Source organism: Syngnathus scovelli, chromosome 2 (genome assembly GCF_024217435.2).
Source record: "Syngnathus scovelli strain Florida chromosome 2, RoL_Ssco_1.2, whole genome shotgun sequence".
In the NCBI taxonomy this organism is placed as follows: Eukaryota; Metazoa; Chordata; class Actinopteri; order Syngnathiformes; family Syngnathidae; genus Syngnathus; species Syngnathus scovelli.
Genome location: NC_090848.1, coordinates 13,046,898 through 13,070,682, shown reverse-complemented (window position 1 = coordinate 13,070,682; position 23,785 = coordinate 13,046,898). Strand labels below are relative to the sequence as shown.

Sequence of the window (23,785 nt, the reverse complement as noted above, 5' to 3'; positions counted from 1 at the left end):
AGTATTCAGGCTTTTCAGCTTCTTAAACTTTCCATCCCTCCAGTTGCGATCCCCTTGCACATACTTGACAGACAAGAGACGAGATGTCCGGAATACCAAGTAGCTATGCATGTTCATATTAGCACACATTGTATAGCCAATGTATACACACTGACATTCACACGCGCACACACACAAATCATCTACAAGCTCCCGCCACTTACGCACAATCACACACTTCTCCACACATACATTCATTATCCAACCAGTTGTCACTCACAAACATACATTAACATTCATGCTCACACTGAGCTCCCCTCTCAGATAATCACTTGAATGCACAAACATACATACATTCACACATAAACAGATGCAAATTCCTCCTTCAATCTCACAAAGGCATATAGATATCATAAACATTACCGATTCAAACATGAAAAAAAAAGAATGAATCCTAAAGATACATAGGAATGCGCATATTTGCGCTAATCTCGGACACACACTGTGCCGTTCGCGTTTTTTTTTTTTTTTGGTATCGGGTGTTCAAACACACCCATGCAAACAGACATGCATTCTGCTAAATGATTTACTTCCTCCTCCTTACTGATTCATATGAATAATACAACAAGCTCAGGGGAACTTTTTGCTTCACATAAATAAGAATTTAGATAGAAAATTACATTATTAATCTGAGACTTGTGGCCTGGTGTGCGTAAAGATTTTATATAGTCTTGCTGGAATGTCAGTTTTTACTACAGCTACGAGTTACAGTAGTTGGACTAACCACTTTTTTTTTTTTTTTTTGCAGTTGTACTGCAGTATTTTAGTCGTGATGGTGGTCAGATCAGCAGTAGTGATGGTGATTATTGTAGCACAATAGAAAGCCCTTATGTGGAATGAGAATTGTAGCTATTAATATATGTACGGGAAAAATATTCATAATGGAAGGAGTCGTTGTAAAATTAGTTGTGAGGGCGGTAATGGATGCCACAGTACATTAATTAGCAGCTTAGGTAGCATTTGTTGTATTTAGTGTAAATTGTAGTTGCAATGATAAATAGAAGTGGTTGTATCATGACTCAAAATAGTTGTAATAGTGGTGGTGGTGTTTGTTGTCAAGGGGGTCAGTAGCGGTAATCATGCTAATGACGCTAGCTCGTATGTTGATAAAATAGTATGATAGCACAGCGGGAATCTTATTGGTCATGATGTTATTATAATAATAATAATAGTAGCAGATGATAGGGATTTAATTAAATAATTCTAATTTAATTAACCCCACCCCCACATGCACACATGCACACTTTTGAAGTGAGCATCGATTGAGATTTTGTTGCCTTATCACTTGGGGTTTCATCACTGAGCCTCTGAAATGCACTTCACTTCATGAAGTGATGCCGTGCACCACAAACGCAAATACCCACAAATCGACAGCTTAGCCAAATATTAACATTTTTATAACATTATGATCAGAATAATGCTGCAGAATAACGCTCATCTATGTTAACAGTGCATCTCTGATTACTTTTTTTTTGCTTTGAAATGATACTCGTTATGTGGTTGTTCTTTGGCCACCATGTCAAAGTGGGTTGCTGGCTCTGGAAATTAAACCAGCTGGGCTGGCAAATCACTAGTGATTGAACTCGGTATGAGGGTGGATGTTGTGTTAGTAGGCACCAACGGTTTCATACAGAAGTAGAATCAAGACAAAGAATCAAGTCGGTTATGCTCACACCCACAACGCCGCAAACTTCCGTTTTTTAAAACTGGCAACATTTTTACGTACCAACACTCTGTGTGGTCGACCTCCGCACCAGTAGACAACTCGCCACGCTACACTTGTGCTGGGCATCACAATAGAGACTCCGTTGATTATTTTGTTTTTATGTTAGCAAATTAGCAGGATGATGCTTTGCAGAAATGTTGTTAATAACTCAAATATTCTTAAATAATACATTTTAGAGCTGTAATTACAATACGATGATACTGTGGTAATGATGTTCAGAGCTATCCTAATATTACTAGAAGTCGTGACAAAAGTGAAAAGTAGTGGTAGCTGAACAAAGAGTAAATTGTTCTTTTTGTCTTGTGATATATAAACGTCCTACCTCCTTATTTTTTTATAGCATTTGATATTTTTTTATATAACACTTGGGAAAATGTGTTGATGTGTTTTTTCCACCTAAAATGATGTTCTCACAGCACTCAATACAACAAGTGGATACTGCCGTGAGGTGCAAATGATGTTCACAAATAGTAAAAAGCTTCAGGGAGGGGTTTTACAAGGCAAACACTAGTGCAGACAATGTTGTTTTGTTTTCTTTTGTGATGACAATGGATGATTATGCCACTCAAAACACAAAAGACTATGACTATTTGCTGTCAAACCGAGTACGTGCAAAGAGTCCTTTCACTTGGTGACAGGTGGATTTCATTTCAAGAAAAGCAAGATTATATAAGATTCCTCTGAAATTGCAGCGCAGGTGCACAAACCCGTGAATAAAACATCCTTTCCTCCCTCTCATCTCTAATTGGTGCTCAACAAATATTGAACTGTGCTCAGTTGTTTTGGGCTTTATTTTTTTTATTTTTTTGCCTTCACGCTTTTAATCAGTCCCTTAAATTCAGCTTTCTTTCCTTTGGATGAATTAGATGAAGAAAGCCATTTGTGTATGGCCATACCACTCAGAGGCCTCTATAAAGAACCTGTCAGAGAACTATTTCTATTTATGTGCCTCATGTGAGTGCTGTCACACTTTTACAACTATCATCCCTGTTTGGCCATAAAACTATCCTGATGTGTGCTAAAATGCACAAGCAGGTGAAAATGCCAGAAAGACATTAACAATTTGTCTTTCTACTGGTGCATCTGACAGTCAGCGATACTAATGAGTGACAGGCACAACACAATAAACAGTGCTATGCTGCATACATACACACATTGTGTATTTATGCACACACATTGTGTGTGTCTACAAATAAATAAATAATTAACATTATGTACATGATATATATATTTATATACACACATACATCACATTACACCACCTGCGCCACAACTTAGTCCTGCTCCTAGCTGGTCTCAAATCTACTTTCCGCCACCAAATTATCAGGTGTGTTGGGGCCATGCAAGAGAGATCCGCTGGAACAGACAGCATGCTCTGCCAAATTCCCAAACCCACTAAAATAGGCTTGCATCGTCATTAAAATCAAAATGTGCCTGTTTTTAGGCCACGTGCCCAAGCGCTGTCAACAAAAATAGTCAGTGAAAACATAGAGCACAAGGATGCATTGAGACATTAAAGTTATCAAACTTTTAAACACATGCACACACATGCGCAAACACTGAGTTAAGTATAGCTCCAGGGTTGTAGGATGCCTTATTAAGAGACACAAAGCCTTTTGGCAGGTGCTCCCTCCCTGTCTTTGTCGTTCCTACTTTGTGCTGTTTATTTGTTCCCTACATAGGAAAGTGTCCTCTCTTTTGGCCCTCAGGGCAAAACAAAGAGTGCGTAATGCCCAAAAAACAATGCTGCCACTGCACACTGGCATAGAAAGGACAGGTGGTCCTTGGATGGGAAAACGCAAAGCAACTTTTCTTCTCAGTAAAGTAGACTGACACAAAAGTTGAGCCAAAGCTGAACGCAGCTTTGCTCAGCAATTCATTTCAACGAGAGTCAAATATAGTGACTATCTCATGAATAGTGTGGATCCACTGTAAAAAAAATGTATGGAATTTAACCTTGAGGCAATTATCTCATGTTAAGTGGACTAGAGAAAAAAAAGTGTAAAATTTCACATCTGCACGCAAATGCCAAAAACATTTTAGAAGTTTCCACCCTGTCAATAGTTTGTCCAATAGCTTCAAAACTGCTACAAAAAAACATGTATTGTAAAAATACAAGTGCATGTATTTACTTGAATTTTTTTTCACATAATATTCATCCAAAGAAGAATGCAAAATTCAACAAAACTTTTATGAATGATAGTCTTCCCTTTTCATAAACAATTGAAGGATGTTGAACATTGGGAAGTGTGATTTATTTTTCAGTCACTCTGCAAATTATAAACTAGAAAACCATGAACTGTCAGCTCGCTTAAAATAACTTACGCAATAAAACGTCCCCTTTTCTTACTAATAGGAATTTGTATTTTGAGACATCCTTCATCTTTCCAAGTTTTTGTTTGAACTCTAGTAGCCTATTTGATTAGTTGCTATGACTCTTCAGCAAATTCTAGTAAAAATCCCCACTCATAATTAACACATGGACCAGAATAATATTTCTGGCATTAGTGCCTTGTCAATATGGACTAATACACCAAAGATCAATACTTTGTCAATATTTGTTTTTTTCCTTTGCATGTGTGTGTGCATGTGTGTGTGTGTGTGTTTGTGTGTGCGCGTCTGTTTGTGTGTGAAGAGAGGGCTGCCTGCCAGCTGTGCAATCTGTTCAGTAATCTCAGGTCTGGTCTGTACACACACTCCACAATCTGCTCCAGTAAAAACTGTCCCCCCCCCCCCCCCCCCACCAACACACACACACACACACACGCACAAACACACACGCACACACACACACACGCACATACACTCGCACGTACACTTGCACACACATATGCATACGCAGTCACATCGTCACATCAATCATTACATGGACCATAAAGTTTTTGATTAGGTTTAAAAGCACAACATAAATGCACACATACAGCCCATTAGTGAAGTTAGAAAAAAAGGCCACTAATGATTCTTTTCCTTTCCTTTTTTGATGTTAGCGTTGTGGCTCTCAAAAATATCAAAATCGCCGCCTGCACACTTTTACTTCCCAACCCACGAACCCCCTTTCTTCACAATAACTCTTATCAGCCCAATTTCCCTTTTCTCTCCCTACAGCCAATTTTAACATGAGTCCCTGTTTGTTGTTTAAATGGAAGGCAGAGAAAATTGGCCACTTTTGCTGTTCAGAAACTCCTGCAGCTGCCGATAATCAGTGCTTGTATGTACTATGTGTGCGTGCCTAGTAATGTGCAGTTACCACAGTGGGGGTACATGAGGTGGGAGGCGGGGTTGAAGTCCAGGGTCATGGCATTAAAAAAAAAGTGCTATTAAGAGGAAATGATAGGCCAGTCGCTGAAACTCTATTACACACCAAACCTTTAAAAAAGTGAACAGGCTTCATTACAGGCCGACATGAAACATTCAGCACTCACGCAAGAAACTGGCCACTCGCTCCCCAAGATCAACCTTCTGTTTGAACTGGAAGACGGCCAGGAAACTGTGGAGCGCGGGAGCCGAAGAGGCTTCCGCGTTGCTTTTGGGTCAAGTCTGTTTGCCTCAGGTCGGACAAACAAGAAGGGACGAGAGAGCGGCAGATGTGATTTGAAGATGCTAAAGTTGAGCTGAAGGGAAATACAAAACGAGACAACATAAAGGTGGTAGGAGGAGAGAGGCAAATGAAATGGGCTGTAAAAAACGATGAGGCTTGAGGACTTGAAAGAGAAAGAAAAAAAAAGAAAGTAGAAACAATCTGATTAAAAGAGAGGCCGGGTGGAAACAAGTTGGGACATGCGTGTGTGAATGGAAAATGATTGCGTCTTCCCATCTTTGTCCATTTATGTCACTTTATCAAGGTAACATCGAACTCCCTCAATCATTGCAGAAATAAATTCATCGAACGCCTCATTATCATCAGCGTTATTATCTTGAACGAAAACCACAGTTTTTGACAGATCCTTTAATTAACGTTTCTTTTTTTCTTGAAGTTACAACCATCTCTGTGATCGAGGTAAACAAGCACAAAGCTGGAGCAAAAGACACAAGGTGCCAGCATCAGTGAGCAATCTCGAGTTAGGTTACTTGGTTGCTATGGTTACGCTACGTACGTATATGCACTAGCTCTTGACACATGCACTCCTTCAGCCTGACCTCTTTCAGATTGCCTTCACTATCATAACATCAGTCACCCAGCCTTAAAGCACCCCACCCCCAAACAGCCAATGACATTTGCATACAGATGTCTTACTTGCTCGGCTAATGCATGCAGCACTTGTGAACACGTTGAACTACGTATATTGCACGCCGGCAAGCCGCAACATTATGATGCATCGCGCATAATACATGAGCCCTATCAAATATCCTTTGCAATTTAAAGGTAATGCCGTCAGGCTCACTTTTGATTGCCACGGATGAGACAGGTACTATTACTTTAGCAATATGCTTATGATGGTGCTATACTGTGCCATGCTGGGAACTGTTCTTTCTCTGACAGTGTCAATAAAAAATGAGCAGCCTTATCTTTGGATTGCACAATATTTGATGCGGCTCTTGTGTTGCATATCATTATCGGTCGTGCTGGGATTTATAAAATAGTCATCGCAAATCTGCATTATTAGTAAATAGTAAACTGTTGTACGTAATATTTTTTTTAATCAATTTGAAGTCATCACAGCTCCATTGATTATTTGCGGCCTTGCCCCTGTCACTCCCGTTCCCCCCCCCCCTTCCCCTCGCAAGCGTTTTCTTCTCGAGCCACATGAAACAAGCCACCTACACTTTAGGACATCTGCTAAGCTGATTTTCTGGGGCTTAGCAGCACCACAGTGGTATCAAAGAGATTAGGTGAAACAACATCCAACTCTGGCTTTGTGCTGGCTTTCTCCAACTCGGTCGTCTGACTCCAGTGCGCTCTTGGCCTTGCACGAGTTTGCCATGTGTGTGCGTGGATCCGTGTATTATGCCGCGTGTTACGGTCACAGAGCTGGTGTAATACCGCTGGATTTGAAGTGTGAGCGCTTCTTTGTGAACAAAAAAATTAAACAGCGTAAACACAAAGCGGCTCTGGGATATCTCCCAGCTTTTGCTTTTCAGCCAAACCAATGTTGGTGCTTGACATAATGAGAAAGGCATTTTTCCATTTTAGATGCGTTCAACCTGCGCTCACCTGCAGTCTGTGCTTATTCCATTAATTTTCCAGCAGCAGCTATTTATTTTTTGCAGCATAAAACTTGAACATGAGTGGTGCTTTATGAAGCAGAGTGAGTGTATCTTTTGTATTAAGCATGCACGCTGGTTAATGCTTAGTAACTATCCACACAGATAATTAAGTAGTGAAATGTAATAATGTCATTCATCCCTCTGGGTTAAGGGTTTGAATAATTGCTGCGGAGTCAGCCTTCTATGCATTATATTTGCCAGCGTGTGTGTGCGTGTGACCACGGAGACACACTTGCCTCACCGCCGATCGAGAGAGAGAGAGCTCTCCTTTATGTGTTTTTTTTTTTTGTTTCTTCCCAACAGCTTTCACTTTTTTTGTACTCGCTAACTACAGAAAAAAGAGAGGAGAGGCGCGCAAGGAGGGAGTTTGAAGGAAGAAAAGAGTGCAAGCCAAAGAGCATCGGGTGTTGTGTCAGTCTGATATTTTCCATAGTGACAGCTGGGCCCAAAAGCTCAGACCCTTTTCTTCTGGCGCACAAAGCCCATTAAGTATGCCACTCGCTCAGTGGCCCCCACAGCCTCCAAATTGCTCCAAGCTCCTCCCAAAAGTGTGGCAGTCTTTGTCATTGTAATCAGCCCTTGTTTGTGAAGTGCTTGCCTGTATTTACCACCGCTATGGGTGCACATTTGCCCAGCCTGCTGCTGCTCCTGCTGCAAGTGCAGGGAAAAGTAGAAAGACAGCTCACAAGTTGGAAGGCATCAACAATGACAGGGGGTGCAAAAGTGTAATGAAGCTCAATGGTGGAAAGAATTTGACTCTGTGACTTTGCAATGTGACAAGGCCTCATGTGGTCACAGCGGGAGGGTGGGCGCTCTGACACCCGTCTGGACCCGTGGGCTGGAAACATGCGAAAGGGGGCTTACTTAGTGAAGATGCTACATCGCTCCAGGCGTGGCCATACAGATAAAGAGATCCATGATTTGGCATTCAAAAAAATGTACAGACTTGTGTACAGACCCCTCCCATCCCGACATCAAGGTACAGCAGGGGAGCAGACGATGGAGGGGATTGGGGCTACATGATGCCTTTTGGCGGAGCTGACCCCATTCCACTCGCCCCCCCCCTCCACACAACCCCAAAACTTCTCCTCAAGCTGTGATGGGGTAAGCAGGAAGGGAAAATGACAGGGAAGGGTGGGTCTCTGGACATGACGCTCATCCTTAGTGGCATCCAGACCAAACTTTGTCTCTTGGCTTCCTCCCGCCTTTCCTCTTTGAGTGTGTGCACACATGCCTTTTACGGATTCATAACTCCCACCAAAGAGTGACACAGTCTAATCAGTGAGTAATGAAGAGCCAGAGGCACTTTGAGCCTTCATTGTGTTAAAAGGCAGCCATGCGAAGCAGCGCTTATTTTTACGCCACAGTTGATTCCGCTAGCAAACATGCTAACTTGGATGTTCAAATGAAAATCAAAAATCCAAATCTATTCCCTGTGTCTAATGGGAGCTGACAGATATGGGCAAGATCAGGCTGCACGGATGTTAGAAAGGAGGAGAGAGTCAGGTTGGGGGTAGTGGGAGGGGTCAAAAGAAAGTGCATGGGGGGGGCGGGGCTATCTGATGTTTTAATATCCATCTGTACATGAGCGAGTGGGTGGGTGGGTGAGTTTGCGAGTGTCTAACAAAAAGCCAACAAAAATATTGGGGGAAAAAAATCATGACGAAAGTTGATTCTATTTGTGACGTTCACAATACTTTGGAAGACTTGTGATGATTACATGATGTAATGTATTATGTATGTCTATATAGTCCTATTTGCTTTTTTTTTTTTTTTTTTGTCGGTTGTATACTGCCAGGTCAGCATTGAGGCTGAATGTGTGTGAATGAATTTTCAAGTCAAATAAACATTAAATACATACACGGATGAAATTAAGATGGACTAAGACTTAACCTTAATTAGCTCGCACAGGTCATTTTTTTTTTTCAACAAGGTCTTGTTTCCTTCTCTAGAGTGTGTATGTGTGTGTATTTGCTTTAACTTTATTGTCATCGCCATCTCCAGGACAGCTGGAGGCTGTGTCAGAGTTCAGCTGCCGGCTCTACAGAGAAGAGAATAAAGTGGGTGATGTGTGTGTGTGTGTGTGTGTGTGGGGGGGGGGGGGTTCCTATGCTAAATGTGTATTTATTTGGGTGTGTTTGCGAACGGCCGAACTTGTCGGACGTGTGTGCTTGGCTGGAGAAGAGGGGTCGGGGTGAAGAGTGAAGTTAATAGGCTAATGATGGAGCTGTGATCATTAGTAAAAATACTACAGGCTATCTGCTATCCTCTGATATTTAAACACATTAAAAAAAAATCAATGGCATGAGTGAAAATTGGCAGTCCTGCTTAATTAACAGGGACAGTTTATTTATTTATTTCCTATAAAATAAGCCCCCCCCCTTCCCCAAATGAGATAATATAGTAAGAAGTTAATTAATAACGGCAGTTTTCTTTTTTCTTACTTTTAAATGCCAATAAGGTGTTATAAATGCAATTCTGTGGGTTTGGTTTATTTCAATTTTCAGTTTTTCCTTTTTTATATTTGTCCACACTATATAGTTGAGTTGAGTAATGTTTTGGATTTATTTGACAAATTATGATCTCTCAAGGGGAATTGGAATGATCATGGCTTTATATATTTGTGTGTAGTGCAGAACACAGACAAGCAGCGCATATATTAGTTTTGTTTCATTTTGTAGCTGTTTTTTTTTAAGTTTAATTTCATTTAGTGTGTTATTGTGTGTTTGGTTTATCTTAGCTCATTTAGTTTTGATAATTATTACTTTTCAATTTATCTAAGGCCTGCAACTAATTAAAGTATTTTGTAACTTTTTAAAGTAACATTTAGTTTGGTTTTATGACCTGTTCATTCTTACTTTTAGTTTTGATTTTGTTATTCATGTTGTGATGACTCCACATTTGTAAAGTTATTTCACTTAAAAAAAAAAAGAGCCTCTCATTTGTTCCTTAAGTTACTTTTACAATTATGGATACACTTAAAATGATTTTAATTCTTTATTGCATTGTATTGAATGGATATAAAAAGTTTATATGATATGCTCAGTTTATCTTCATGTCGTGAGTTACGTATTTCTTTCAGATGTAGAAGCAAAGATGCTGATTGCCAAACAAACAACAGATTACAAATGCACCTGCTTGGCTTTCGTCTAATGCAACTTTTCTCAACAAAGAGGGGAAAACAATCTTTTTTTTTGAAGTGAATGAATGGAGATGAAATGCAACGAAGAGAAGTGTTAGATTGTGTGTTTTTGGTGCTATATCCCCCATTCCATCTTGGAGGGATGAGGATAATGGGAGCAAGCAATGGGAGAGCTCATTATCTGGCCGACCATCTGCTATTGGGAGGGTGGAACTGTCTGTCTGTCTGCCCCCCCACAGCACACACATATACATTGTGAAAAGGCCTGGAGTTAGAGTGAAAATGTTCCTCTGACTTATCCAAATTAGCTGTACATCTGCTATATGTGTAGATCCTTGTGGTCTTAAAAGTAGAGCACACTGGACAAAATGTGGACATAAAATATGGACATATAATGTGAGATTACGCTACATTACTTTATAGACATAGATCATTAGAGTCAAGAATGGGCTATTTTTCTTCGGCACAAATATCCAACTTTTATTTTGTTTGAGTAGAAGAACTTTCAAATATAAATGATTGGCATTTATGGCAAAAGTGTAACACTTGCAGGTTGTTTGCCCCAAAACAATTTGCTAGGTTTTGTTTACATAGACTTTAAATTGGGGGCAATAGAAGGGACAATTAGTTCTGTAAACTTATTTCTTTGTTGAATATATAGGGGAACAGATTTGCACCACTAGTGAAACTTAAAATATACTGTTTTAACTTGTCCAAATTAAATTTGCATCCAAGTCTGATGCCTTGAAACTTTGAGTTCATCCAACTTTTTATTTTATTTTGGTTGTTTTACTGTTTTTTATTTTTTCCTTAGCTTTTCTCTGAAGTAATCGTCCTTGAGACTTTTTTTTTTCAAGTATAAAATTCTCATATATCAGATGTTTAAAAGTAAAAGCAAATGTTAGTCCCGGGTGTCCGTATGAATGCTTTTAAATCAGATTGCTGAGGGAGCTTAGTGCGACTGTGAGAAGTTGTCGGCCACAGCAGATGCTCTTTGTTGCAGAGCAGGCTATTGTTGTTGAAAGCTGAGACTTGGAGTGGGGGGGGGTGGGGGGGGGGGGGGATGATGACGATGATGGTGGGGGGGGGGGGGGGGGGGGGCGTTATTCGGCCTTGGGCCAGCTCCCGGCAATAGCGCCTCGCTATTGGCTCTCCGTAGCTGTCAATCAGCGTCTTCCCAACCCCCGGCCCGGCAAGTTGAAGTAAACTTTGAGCAAGTTTGTGCCGCACTAGGAAAAAGTTTGCGGCGGCACTTGAAGCTCACCACACACAACGGACAGACGGGATGGCCGCGAAGATGAAACTGTGTCGCACTTTTCTAGGTTCGTATCAATAACTTTTATTCACTTTACGCAGCGATTACTTCTCTAAGTGTGCACGCGTCAAAGTAACTCCTCCAATTTAACGGCAACTTTACGGCAGCTGTGGATTTGCCGGCTTTTAAGTGGATAGAACACGCAATTTTACTTTTTGTATAAATAAATAAATAAATAAATGAATAAATAAATTATTTATTTATTCATGAAATCATTTATTTATTTATTTATTTATTTATTTATTTATTTATTTATTTGTTGGTTTATTTGTTTATTTATTTTATGTTCGAACGTATGTTACTGGAGAATTATATACAGTTCCTTGTCATCACCCCACTGTAAAAAGTTTAGAGTCAACAAAAGAAAATATCAGACATACAGTTTTCAAAATAAACTTTCTTCAGAATAGTCTGCCAGTCAGGACGTGCCCAGACAAAAGAGTGTTGATCCCCTTGGGGGACCTTGTGGCTCTGGTACCGTGGGGACAATGCCAAGCTGCAGGCTGATTAGAAACTTTTTTTCTGCTGTGGTCGTTGCGTTAGTCTGTCGGCTTGTTCCATCTGTCGAGGGCCCATAGGGGCCTCCCGGGTCCCAACCTTACTACTCAGTCAGCTGCTGCCCATGTAATATTTATGCACAATATCGCCACCATACAACTTCATTCAAAAGTAGTAGGAGGCCTCTATGCCATCTGCACTCACAACTCTTATGTTGTGACTCGACTTTTATTTAACACAAAGCAAGGTTACGGTGAAGTTGCACTTGCTACTAAACCATTCAAAAATGCATTCAGTGGACTACACAATTAAGAATTCAGTATTTTAATCCTTCTCTACATTTTTAAGTTTAGTCACGTTTTCCAAAAGTGTAAACAGTATTTTGCTGATAGCAGTAAGTATACTTTTAATTTACCATATGTATTTATTTTATCATATTCTATTTAAAACAAAACAATATTCTGAAAATATCAGTTTAATTTAAAGTCCTACTTCTGATGGATGTTTTTCAACCCACATAACTACATTGAAGTAATACAATTAACTTCTGAACGCCACTAACTTTAATTAGAAACAAATGTATGTACTTTTTCAACTTTAAACAATAAACCACTTTAAAATATAAATAATAGTCATGTATGGCAACAATGATAGTTAGCACAACAAAGTAAGCAAGTTGTCGCTGAGTTATGCTCGGAACACAATACAAGAAACAAAAGTTCTATAAACTCTTCTTTCTTTGTGGTAAAATATGGGAAAGTCAATTTTCACAACCTATTTTAAAACTTATTTTGCTCTGTGCCCAACGTAAAATTTTATTAAATTTTCATTCAAATGTTGAGCTCACCAAACTTTATCTTTACACAGTACTTCTGTAACAGAACAGGATGAAGTATAGTTTTTAATCTAAAGTGAGTGTAATAAAAGTTAAGCCGCTGTCTCAGATGTCAGCCTATCATGAAATAACATGAAACAATGATGTACTATACTTTGAAATTAATGCTCTATCTGATCATCAAGCCTATTGTTACACCTAATGGAAGAAAGACAAAAGCCTTTGTCGCCTCCACAATAAACTTGTGTAAGTGATTGCGCCGCTCTGGGAGCTGTCCAAGGTACTGATCCTCACATGCAAAAACTCTTTGGAGCTCTCCACAGGCCTAAGTTGGCATCTCTTTTATGTCTGTGCAGTCCTGACTTAGTCACTTGCTCGCCAGACCTAACTTGGCACATGGCCTCCTCCCTTGTTCTGCTCAGCTGGATCAAGGCCCAGGATATTTCATAACCCCCCCCCATCATCCCCACCCGACTTGTTTATTCGATTGTCGCCCCTGTTGTGTGAGTCCCCTCTCCTACGCAGGCAGCCAGAGTCTGAAATCATACTGATGCGCCGTGCACGCCCGGTGATTGATTTCAGCTCCAATGCATAACAATGGGATTGCACAAAAAGAGCCTGCTGCAAGGAGATAAGAATTTAATAGAATTTCTGAAAGCTGAAGGTTGAGCTTTTTGAATATTCCCTGCGTGCGTGGCGTGGAGACGGCAGATAAAGAATGGCATTTGTGGGGACTATTCTCAAATGGCTTGTAATGAATGGTTGTCATTTCCACTAATGGTTTCAAAACAGCAAAGCAAAGAAGAAAAAACCCACAACAACATTTGGGAGTGACTCCAAGTAACACCATTAAGAGGCTCTTTTGCTGCTTGAAGGTGGCATTTTACCTGGTGAGACTATCAGCAAATCTGTGACAGTGATCTCACTGCACGATGACTTAAAAACTCATCCATGAGCCTGCGACGTTATTATTAGGAGAGTTAGGAATGTCTTTGCAATGCTCGCTTATAAGAACTCCATCACTGCTGAATCCTAGAAGGAAAACAAATATCGCTTGAATGAAATATTGGACCGTACCACTTTCAAGGTTTCAGGGTTTCAAACATGGCCACAGCACCATAGTTAAGTGGTTTGTCTATCTCTGACATGCTTGCTCTGACTAATGTCCTTTATGATGATGATACGCTTTTTGTCCATTTCAATATGTGCATAAGGTTCAAATGCAATTTACCTAGTTTGAAATAGTCAGCTTTATTGACTCAGATGATGCCTGTGAGTGGGGGGAGAAAGTCAGCGAGAGGGGGCGTGTTCAAGTACCAGAGAGTGCGTCGTAAGGGGTGTGTGTGTGTGTGTGTGTGCGTGTGTGTGTTGATGGTGGTGGTGGTGGTAAGGGGGGGGGGGGGGTCCTCAAGCCCTGCCCATGTGATGCTCGAGGTTTTACTACAGCTTCCGTGATGTCATGGCAAAGGGCGGAGGGAGGAGAATGGGGCTGATGGAGGGGAGGAGGGGATACAATGGCTCATGAGGGAAAGGTAAGTCAATATTGGGTTGTTTTTTTTTTCTCGCTGACAAAGGCAAATGAAGCCATGTTTTTGCTTACAAACAAGTAACATCCCTCACGCCTCGATCCGGAGCCGTGCGCCGGTGCTGCGTGTGACCGAGGCCGCTCGCTTCCTCTCCTCATTACTTACCACATCTGGACCTTTGGACCGGGATACAAAAAAAAAAAAAAAATCTTTTTTAAAACTATCACTCGGATTTTATTGTTGTCGCTTCAAGCCAACTTCTACAGCTGTTAAAACACAGAGGAGGAAGCGACGCGATATTATTGATTCCAGGTAACGAACTGCCTTGCTGTTTTTATTTCGCGTATACTTTGGCGGACTTAATGAATTAATTAGTCAGCCATTCGCCGATTTTTTTCCCTCACGCTAAAGAATTCAAACTTTCCCACATTTGAATTGTGCAACGGGAACTATAGGCGTCTTTTAATAACACTATGCGGGACACATCGCAACTATGGCGCATCTTTCTACTTGTAGTGGATACTTCGGCAGCGTGGTTTGTGTGTCTGTGTGTCACTGTTTAAGTGCGTGTGTGTGCGTTTTCACGATAGTACTTGTCCTCCACTAATGCTCTTCTAACGAACGGTGTCCTGCACTTGAGGTGTTTGCTCCTCTCTGTCCTCTAGCTTCACCTTTTACATTTTCCACGAATAGTGCATCCGATTACTATACGCCACATCACCGCAAAAACAAAACAAAATATAAAAAAACCGAATATAGTATGCTACCCATATTTGTATATTAGCCGTTTTTGTGTCGTTCAAACTGCAAAGTGTGCGATCTGATGTGCGGAGTTTGATATTAAATGCTTGCGGTTATTACGGTGCGAGAGATGGATGGATGGACGGAACGATGGAGCGTGTTAAAGAGGGAGGGGTTGGCCATTTGATCCTCTGCAGCACAAAAAAAAAAAAAACCCCAGCGATGCTCTTTTCAAATGTCAGCCGTCTTTAATGATGCGCACATTTGTCCCTCGAAAAAGTCCAGATTAGAAAATAACCACCTCTGTTGGGGAGACACGCTCCATATTCTGTCGTGATTTTTATTTTCTTCAACGAGTGTTGTCGGATTCTCAGCCTGCGGTGCGGGATGTGGACTTGCGTTTATGTCTTTTTTTCCCCCCTTTACTCACAATTTTCTCCTTCTCGTTGGTTTGCTTTGCTTACACGGCTGCGTAATGTGTGTGTTTATGCGTGTGTGCGGAACTCGGTCTGTCAATGCACCTGCGTCCTAAGATGGAGGAAAGAGATGAGGGATGATTATGATGACGATGATGATGATGAAGAAGCGCACTATTCTCCAACCTATGTATCTTTGTAGTTGGCTATACACACGACTGTATTACGAAGAAATACTTGATTTATTTTGCTGTTATTTAGTGTGAATGGCTTAGCATTCGTCAAGGTTATAGCAGGGTAGCATGTAAAGGGAACTCGCTTTACTTAAGTCATCCAAGTATCCACATTTGAAAACTTTATTCGTTCACTCAAGGCTTGTAGTGTAGTTTTTGCAAGTGTTTTAATGTGCAATCAGTTTTTTTTTTTTTTTTGACATTTCAGTTGAAAAGGGTAAAAAAGGCATGCAGGGTCCCCTAGAATTGACTTGACTATTTTCCTGTTGTTTTCCGCTGCTTTCTTTTTGCTATCAAATGTAGCCTAGTTTTAAAGGATTACAGAAATAGGTTATTGGTGCCTTATGTTGTCACTGGAGACTATAGCGCTCGTATGCAACTCAGGCCAAGCTCACCTCTGTGCTTTTAGTTACCTTAATGGCAAACCTTTCCATTTATTAGCAACTGAATAGCCCGTGGCGGGGACAGCAGGTGCCGGAGGAGAGAGTGTAATAAACATGTTGGAGGAGCAGCTGGGGCCAAATTGCACCCTCGTCATTCAAAGCCTATCAGAAATCTCAGCTATACAAGCAAAGGTCAGGGTCCTGCAGGCTTTCAATGGAGAGCAGGCATTTCCAACGACAGGCTGGGAAATAATGAATTTCATGCTCTGTCTTGGAAAGGGGGGGGGGAAGCAAAAGGAAATTTGATTAGAAAAAATGCAAAACATACAATCTTGTGACAAAAATCTGTGCTGTGCACTGCCGCTGTTTTATTTGATAAGCAGCAGCAAGACATTGGTTGTTCCTGAGATGCTGAGGTCGTGGTGGCCCTCGGGGGAAGCTTCCCCAAAAGCTGCTTCTTTGCTCTCCTCCATCACTTTCTGTCCCGTAACTGCCGGGACCTGCAGGCATCTTTCCGGATACCAGCCTTTTAACTGCTCTCTGTCGACAAAATTTAACCTCCAACTCGCAGTGAGGACCTTAAAAATCACAAAATTATTCACGTGGCTCTCTTTTTTCCTGTGCTTTTTTTTTTTTTTTTAACCTTTCCTCAACCACAACTTTTGATTTGTGATTCCCTCTCTGCTTGGTCGACCTTCTAATCACATTGTATTGTGACTAAATCCTTCTTTACGGGAGCAGGAGTGTACAGCTGGCTTGGCCCAGTATGTACACTTAATACTGTTACAGTCAGACCATTCGGGTATTTAATCTAACTAGATTTAGGGCTCTTTGCTCCATTGTCCCAATACACTAAGTACTACCCGAGCATAAACTTTGTGTTGAGGAAATAAATTAAAACAAAACTCTACATTTTCAACGATAATAATGCCCAGTTTTGATTGACTTTGATTTTCAATTATTTTTCATTATTGTTGTTGCACCTGTTTCTAATATTTTGCCTCATCATGACTTAAAACAAACTAGAACACTCAAATCAATACTGAGCATTATTATCATGATTAAAAATATTTGACGCATCTTTTGAGTTGGATTTCATTCGATTATGAAGTTGCACCAGATTAACTCTTATGAGTGGATATATTTGTAAAAGGGGAATGAAAAGAATGACAAGCTTTAAGATAAAGCATCTTTTCTGTATAGGATTAGATTTGTTTCAATCCATTCATTCACTGTGCATCGAAGCGTCCCTCACGTCCTCCCACATCCTTCTGATTAAACAAGACAACCCCAGCGAACGACTAATTGTCTCATGCACCTCCAACTTTTACTGTGAAATAATGAGCTGCGAGTCTTTAAGGTGCAAAGAAGCAGGATAGCATCAAAGAAGGTGTGTGTTAAATATATATATCTATATGTACTATATACACCTCAGATGAAAGTATAGAAAAGCCAATTTATCTGCATTTTTAGGATTAAATGTGGAATTTGATCGAGCGAGCTCAAGAGCTTAACAGTAGAAGGAACATTTGCTCAGCACTCAACTCGGAGAAGCGCAACTTCCACCTGAGGCAAAAAATAAAGTGCCCTAAAATGCTGTTATACGCTTTGCTTTTGGGAAGCACTCTCAGCTCCTCGGCCTCCCATTTAACAATACGGGACAGATGCTCATTTCACTTTACTTTAAAAGAAGTGCAGGGGGGGATCCTAAGGGAGACTGAAGCGTTTTCATGGATGTTCGTGTGCAGACAGCTGAGACAGAGATGCCAACCAGCAGTATTGCTGTTGTCATCACTTTTGTGTCAAGGGGAGGGGGGGCAAAAGTTGATAAACAAGCATTTTGTGGAGTGCTGGCTGGGCGTTGGTGAGTTTTGCATGTAATGGACAAAGTCGGGATGAGAGCACAGGAGGGAGGGGCGGGGTCAGGACCTCTCAGTTCTTCTCGTCTTTGTTTTTGGTTTGCACTTTCTGTGGACTACGGCTTCATGTACAGGGCGATAAGTGACAGTAACACGGTCAAAAAAATAAGTCAGGTGTAGCAACAACTTTTTAAGTTAAGCAATTCAGTTAAGTATTTGAAGTTTTGCTTTTCTGCATTTCACAGCAAAGAAATAACTTACTGGCTTTGTTGTTGCCATAAATTCAATTTGTTTATTTTTAAAGGTTGTTCTAACTTAAATCACTTTTGTAGCCCCCTAAAAATATTTATTTATTTGTTTGAATACAGACAATGGACATGAATGAAGGTCAATATAAAAACAAAGGTAAATATGACGGATTATAGCTACAAAGTTAGTTTTCATCTGTAGTTCGCTGGCAGGCCATTAAAAAGAAATTAACTGCTCATGCCCAAAGTGATTTGTAGCATACTAGTTGAGAGTGCTTCTTTATTCATCAAATCTGGTTTTACCTTACCTCACCGTTGCAAATTAATCAACAAGACACACGTTACAATAAGAAGACTCTAGTGGTGAATTTCGAAAGGACTTGAAGTTTCTCTTGGTTGGTCGGGGCAATGAAGTGAAGAGCTATTACCTAATGAAAAAAGGGGAGGAAAAAAAAGATTTATGCATGATTCATTATTTACTGACCATTCATCTCTTGCACCCCCCCTCCCCCTTTCTCTTATACATGTGCACTGAAAAGCTGCATCAAAATGCACAAATTCTATTAGTAGACTGACAGAGACCCCAGCTGGGGCACTTAACTGTGTGTGTGTGTGTGTGTGTGTGTTGTTCCTCGGACATAAAGCAAGCTTGAGTAGCATCGCCCCACCCCCTTAAGCCTGTACAACGACACCCCTCCTCAAACCAGCCCACTGGTATGGATCATGTCAAATATCTTGTTTTTCCATCTCAACCTCCTTCTTTCGTCTCGTCCTCACTCTAGAAAATGAGTTTCGTGGCGAGCTGGTGAACCAGCGGTGGACGCGAGGCGAGAGGACCAGCAGCCGCTGTCAGGCCTCCCTGAGACTGCAGAGCCGTCGACCAATCATGGTGAGTGACAAGGCCCTGCAGCATCCCCCCCCTCCCCCGCCCCCCCGCCCACAACTTCCCCCCTTGACACACACCACACCCACCACCACTCAGAGTTGCCTGCACACTCCACCAAACCACTTCATTCTGCTTCCTGGGCATTTCCTAACTCAGCAGGGATATCAAGAAAGGAGAGGTTGTGTGCGTGTGTGTGTGTGTGTGTGTGTGTGGAGGGGAGGGGGGGGGGGGGGGGTCAGATGATGGCAGGTGGAAAACATAATCAAACAGCACATCAAATATCCTCAGCTCTCGCGATTCAGCTTAGCTCAGTTTAGTTAAGCTCAGCGCTTTGCCTCTGCTGAGTTAACTTCTAGCTACAGCGTTTTTTTAAATTATTATACTGAAACACAATGGAAAAAAAGGACTCAAAAGGATGGCCTTGAGCTCCTCATACTTGATATCAGCAGAAACGAAAATTCCCTCCATAGCTCCCGACCTAACTTTACTGTGCTCCTAACTTGTGATGGTTTTGAGGTTATTTCATCATGCAGAAAACAGCTGCTCTCTTTTTATTTTCTCACCCAGTGCATCACAACGAAGGGCAGGGCGACACACAACAAAGAGATGGAGGGGCTGAGGGGGGAGAATGAAAGAGAGATGAGTGGGGGGTAGTAAGGACAGGGAGGAGGAGGCGAAGGGGGACTAGGCCTTTTCCCCCATGGGCCCAGTAAAAGTAGTTTCATCCCCCCCAATGGCTTAGGTTCACCCAAGAAGATGACGTTTATTGATTTGGTTTGATTTCTGCTGCTTGGGGTGGGGGGGCTCAGGAGAAAGGGAGAGAGTTGAAACTCATTACTCTTATGGATGATAAGAGTCTTCATGGCGCCTGTCACAGAACTGTCTTATTAGAACTAAAGTGAAGAAGGTGTGGTTAAATCTTAGACCCCATCAGATTTATCCAAAAAAAAAAAAATCACCAAACTCCAAACTGAAAATATATATTTTTTTGCTTCTACCAACTTAATGTCTCACATAAACGGATGAATACAAACGTGTTGTATTAATTTTCGGTATGACACATTCCCTGCCCCTTTTTGTAATTACAGAAATATAAACCGTATTCATTCCTGCATTTCGTTTCACTTTCCATGATTAGGATGTGAGAAATCACTTAGTGCCTCATAATTATGGATATGTGGCTCATTAGGAGACCCCACTTAGGTTAGTAATATGGCTCCTTGGGTAATTAAGGGCGACTAGTTTGGACTTAGTGGAGGTCTATGACGAGAGCAAGACGTGCTCAACCCTCCTCCTGCCGCTCTCCTGCTCTGTCCCGTGTGAATTACGACAGTGAAAAACCATAAAGGGGCTTACCATGTACCAATTCAACATGGAGGCCACCCGACGTGGTCAGCCCAGCCGCGAGAAGTGTGAAGCACCTCTCTAACTGGCAGCTGGTGCCCGCAAGTCATTCTTGGTGATGTCAGTCTCCAGTCATCAGTTGTCGTAACTCCTTGCACCCCCCCCCCCTCTTGTAAACCTAAAAATGAATGAAAGCGTCATTAATTTGAGCCAAGAGACGAAGGGTGACCTTCTCTCTGAAGTCATTGCCCTCAGCGAAACATTTACATAGAGCTGTCACAGTGTCGAGCAAAGCCTCCCCTACACCAAAAGCATCACACACAAAAAAAAAAGTAATTGAGAATGTACAACACAGCCTGGAGGGCTAAGCTGCGAATTCCACCTTGTACTTTTATTCTTCATCCTCCGCCACCATTCCACATTACATTTCACAGTTGTTGAAGTCAGTACAGTTCATGCTGCGGGTGTCACATATTTTACGCTCGGACTCAATCTTCTCTCCTTATTCCGCTCCTACTCTCTTTTTATGCATGAGATTTGGATAATTCCGCGCACAAAGTCTGAGGGGTCGTGCTTTAGAGACAACAAGGTAAAAAGAAAGGACAAGTTTGAACATACATTAGAAGCGGCCCCTTTCAAAGCGATTATGAAAATCAGGTGAAGGGCCGCCTTGTTGCATTTAGATCCACTCTCTGTGACTTTGTGCACATACAAATTTAATGAGTTGGAATTGAGAAAAGGGACAGGAAGAAGAGAAGAACTCGGATGCGCTTACCAATTTAAATGTGCGTAGCTATGGTTACGCAAACATGAAAGCGGTTTGCGCCCTTTACTGATGACTGATCAGTATGAGCAGGAGAAAAGTGGGTGGGGGGGGGTGGAAAAATAGATGACAATTTTTCTCAATTTACTTACACGCGTGTGCAATTGAAAAACACACATGTTCAGACAAAGACCTTCTGATACACTCATTTAATTAAATCAATAGAATTGTTTACATCTATACCCGTCCACCTACTTTGCTCTGGTCCATATACTGTTCAATTCATCTGCTTTTAAACTCCATTACCAAGGCCGGCAAATTGATTGGGTGCATACACCGACCTCGCCCATTTGTGCGAGGCAGCACACGCACAATTGCACATTCATGGAGACACTCCATGATGCACTCTTATCATCCACTCAGAGGCGACTACTTTCTCCAGGCAGGGTACAAAGCTGCGGCTTGTTGCACAACTTCAGCACTGAACAGCACCTGATCGGTGGCGGGCCGCACACAGGAAGGGAGGGACTTCTTTTTCTGTCTGCACCTGTACCTCCGGCCTGACACTAAAGGCTCATGAATGGAGCTGGGGGACGGGGGCCCTTATGAACAACAACAGCATGCTTCATCTTCTTCTCATCCCTCTTTCTCGCCTTCTTTTCATAAGTAGTCTATGAGCAGGAAAGGGTCTTTGCCAAAAAACAGAGAGGGGAAAAGGGGCAAAACCACGAGGAGAAACAGGGCCTTGTGTTCGAATCCTACTGCGTTGATGCCAGCTTGATGATCGAGCGAACACAAAGCAGTTAAGTGGCCGGGCAAGGAGGGGCTTAGGGTGTGCTGTGCGGGGAGCTTTAGAGGAGATAGCAAGAAGGAGAGAAAAGGGAAGGGGGAAACCTGTGATAAAATAAATTCAAGTAATCAAAGCTAAAAGCTCCATTGTGACTAAAAAGCATCTGATAGCTTTAGAGTGCAGTACTAAGGAGGTGTGGACCTTTGTCAATGTGTGTGTGTGTGTGTGTGTGTGTGTGTGCGTGTGCGCGTGCGTATGTGTGTGTGATGGAGCCGGGTTAACACCTGCTCTTTTGTGGCTTAAAAGCCGAGCTAGGACTAAGCAATGCTCAGGGTTTCCTACACACGCACGCACACACAATATTTGCGTCATAGAAGTGCAGCTTTTTCAAGGCTGTGTGATGTTTGCCTCATTATTGTGACATTCAAAGTTATGATTGCGTCCTCTCACTAATGTGCAGCCTGCCAGGGTATTTTGTCTCCCATGTAATTCATGCACAATCTTGTTCACCATTGGAAATTACACGTAGTCATAATGGAGGGTGTGGAAAGGGAGGGATTTTTTAAATTAGCTAGTGCACCCACTCCAAAAACCCACACTTGTCTCTCTACTCATACATCCGCAGCTCCCCCATAAGCAGCCCCCCCTCCCAGTTCCCCACTACGATTTACCAAAATTATTACTTCTGTCATTATTTCTGTAATATTTATTGAGAAATAATTTATTCTTGTTCTCTCGCTCCCTCCCTCTCTTTCAGATGAGTGTAGAAAGTGACGACAAGCGAACTCGCACTCGGTCCAAGGGAATCAGAGGTGAGCATCATTTCTCTTGTTGTTTTTAACAGTGTAAAATTTACAGATATGGGTAAGTGTAAAAATTAGCATGAAGGAAAAAACACAAAGAACCCTATTTTCCTTGCTAGCTCAAGTCTAGCTTAATCACATGGTTGGAGTTTTTTTTTCTTTTGGTATGTTTGTAGATGGTAGAAAGGGGCGTTTGCGCCGTTGTGGGAGTGAACACTGCTGACTTAATTCAGCTCAGGAGAGGTGCTGCTAGCAAACCTCCTCTTGCAGATGCCTGGGACCATCACATCCACCACACATACTGTATCAGCAGAGCACAGATTTGTTTTGAGTTCGTACAGACCAAATAAAGAAGTCTTTATCTGGGTTGCAGTATAGTTCCGTATCGAATGCACTTAATTGCATTTTTGCCGAGAGTAACGAGAAAGGTTTACTGCTTTTAGATGTTTACAAGCACCGTGGCTGAGCTGCAGTTGAGATTCATCGCTACTGAATGATGAAAGAAGGAGAAACTCAGAGGCTTCATACACACGCAGACACACATGTCACACTTAGTGTGTCTCTGTGTAAATTGATACATACAGTATGTGGGGTATTTTTGACATGTGATTAATGCATGAGATATTGGAGCCCTGGCTCAAATCTCCAGGGTTGTATTGTTTTCTCATTGTCACCAAATGAAAATAGAATATTTCTCCAAACTCATTCTGTTGCTAAACTCCCAATCGATGGCGACAGCCATGTGTGCTGATGGGCAGCACTTTTTGATTTGTCTTTTCAGGGCAATTACTTAAAGGTGACCCTGAAAACAGTTTTTTTAAAATTGTTATTGTTATTCTGCTCTGAATTTAACTTCCACCAAAATTGCAAGACTCCATTCGTGTATTGCTGATGTCTGCATAGGATTGTCACACTCGTGTTTTATTCCCCCCTGTTTGTTTGTAGTACTAAGTGTTTGTTTTTATGCTCGCCTATGTCAGACACAGTATGTGTGTGAAGTGAAGAGTGTGTCGGTGCTTCCCTCAGAAGTGTA

The 23,785-nt window shown here is 41.6% G+C and overlaps 1 protein-coding gene across 6 annotated transcripts in view; it reads left to right on the top strand.

Moving 5' to 3' along the window:
• The window catches only part of myt1b (myelin transcription factor 1b), a 68,275-nt gene that overhangs the window by 25,177 nt on the left and 19,313 nt on the right, over positions 1–23,785 (top strand). For 3 of the 6 annotated variants that reach the window (XM_049752389.2, XM_049752390.1, XM_049752387.2), the window contains exons 4-5: positions 18,949–19,055; positions 22,707–22,761. In XM_049752389.2, the coding sequence (XP_049608346.1) occupies positions 18,949–19,055; positions 22,707–22,761 (162 nt within the window). The other 3 variants (XM_049752391.2, XM_049752393.1, XM_049752392.1) reach the window with 3 other exon arrangements.